Source organism: Cryptotermes secundus, unplaced genomic scaffold, assembly GCF_002891405.2.
Source record: "Cryptotermes secundus unplaced genomic scaffold, Csec_1.0 scaffold18406, whole genome shotgun sequence".
Taxonomy (NCBI): Eukaryota; Metazoa; Arthropoda; class Insecta; order Blattodea; family Kalotermitidae; genus Cryptotermes; species Cryptotermes secundus.
Window position 1 is genome coordinate 354 of NW_019741099.1, and position 1,863 is coordinate 2,216.

At 52.1% G+C, this 1,863-nt stretch overlaps 1 protein-coding gene across 1 annotated transcript; it reads right to left on the reverse strand.

Annotated features, from left to right (window-relative positions):
• Positions 1–217: 217 nt before the first annotated feature.
• LOC111872648 lies at positions 218–748 on the reverse strand. Its single transcript, XM_023866737.1, has one exon. The coding sequence runs from the start codon at positions 746–748 to the stop codon at positions 218–220; it is 531 nt and encodes a 176-aa protein (XP_023722505.1).
• Positions 749–1,863: the final 1,115 nt, after the last annotated feature.

The window sequence follows — 1,863 nt, forward strand, 5'->3', positions numbered from 1 at the left end:
CTGAGAGGCAGCCATCCGTAGGTGTGGATGGTAGTGCCATTAGCAGCGCAGAGGTCGTAGTTCACCCTCTCCTTTCATCGCGGGACAAGCCTGCGGGGGTATACGCAAAGGTCGGAACCAGTGTCGACCAGGAACTGCCGCTTGCTGTACTTGTCGGTGATGAAGAGGCGGCCCGTTGTTATAGAGCAGACGCGTGCCGCCGGTGGTGTCTGCTGCTTTAGTTTCCCTGCTGGTGGTAGTCACAGGGTGAGGTACACCTTTGTGCCCGGGCCCCGAATCGACGATGGTACCAGAAGAGGGTGGTTGCGGGGTCGTCTCGGGAAGGGGATCGGTTGTGTCTGTGGTGGTTCCTGGTAACTGGGTGGGAGAACCTGGTTCCGTAGCGGGGGTCTCTGGGGTTGGGAGGATGCTCTTTGGAGTTGGGCGGAGGGTCCCTGGGGCTGTTGCGGGGGCGGTTCTGCTCGGCCCGGAGTGCTGCCACCTGTCGGGAGAGGTCCTCTATTACTTCCCTCAGTGCGGCGTTGGGCGATGGCCCCACGCTAGCGAGCGCCAGCTGCGGTGCAGCCTCAGTGATGCGGTCTGCGCAGCGGGCGGCAGCTTCCAAACTGCAATCATTTTGGCCGGCGAGTACGGTCCTTATGTGGGGAGGCAGCCGACTGGACCAGATGGTGCGCAGGATGTACTCGGGCATGTCGGGGGCGAGGGTTCTGAGATGCCTCAAGAACTGCGAAGGTTTACGGTCACCCATCTCCTCGACCGTGATGAGTTGGTGGATGCGTTGCTCCTTCGAGGGGGTCAGCCGCCCCACGAGCTCGGCCCTGAGCGTGGCGTAGGGATTATGTTCGGGCGGCGCAGTGATGATGTCCGCGGCTCTTGCCGCATAAATTTGGTCAAGCTGCGAGATTGTGTAATAAAATTTCGTTTGTTCGTCTCTGATGTTGGCCAATGAAAACTGTGCCTCAGCCTGGGCGAACTATACGGCAGGCTGCTCGGCCCAGAACGGCGGGAGCCGCAGTCACTCTCGGGGCCTCGGTTGTTGTCGTGCTGTCAACGGTCGCCATACTTTATCGGGGTAAACAATGTGGGATTGTCGTCAATACTCCAATAGACAAACCACACGAAACTGTACAATTGTATATATTGTATCATTTAAAGTCAATACACAGAACACGGAATACACGTATAATATTCAAGCGTTGGCTGGCCTGGCACCAGTTGGCTGGCAGTTCACCATAGACCATCAGCTCCCACGACTTCCTTTATAAGTCGGATTTGTATGTGTAACAGGCGAGAAAGGGCATAAAAAAGTAAAAATGTGCACTCTACTACTAGCATCACACTCAGAATAGGCGCTGCGAAGTTTAGCAGGATCCCGAATAGAACCTGCAACAGCGGATATCACGAACAAAATAATTTCTCAAAATGAGGAAACTGAATTTCTATCGAATGATTCTTTAAAGAATACCCACAACTTACACACTTCCATTAACAACGTAAAGTTTGGTACCTACGATACCACAACTTCTTGCAGTTTGTTGCGGGCACAATTCGTGACTCTCATCTTCTTTCACTGCGAACAACGCCGACTCTGAGCGTTACTGAGCCAACGCCCAAAACCTACAACGGAAATTTTAGATGATCGTAGGGATCAGTAGCGATCAGTACGGTTCGTAGGGATGAAGGTAACACCAACATGATTGCAGGCGAAATATGGTGAGCCGTAAAACTGTTAGTTATTGTCGGTCAATTTGAAACTTTTCACATTTTTATCACGAGTTTGTGTCCAATTACCTGGAATATTACAGTGGTATTTAAAATTTTAACTGATGCATAACACAAGTGGAATACACAGCTTACCGTATT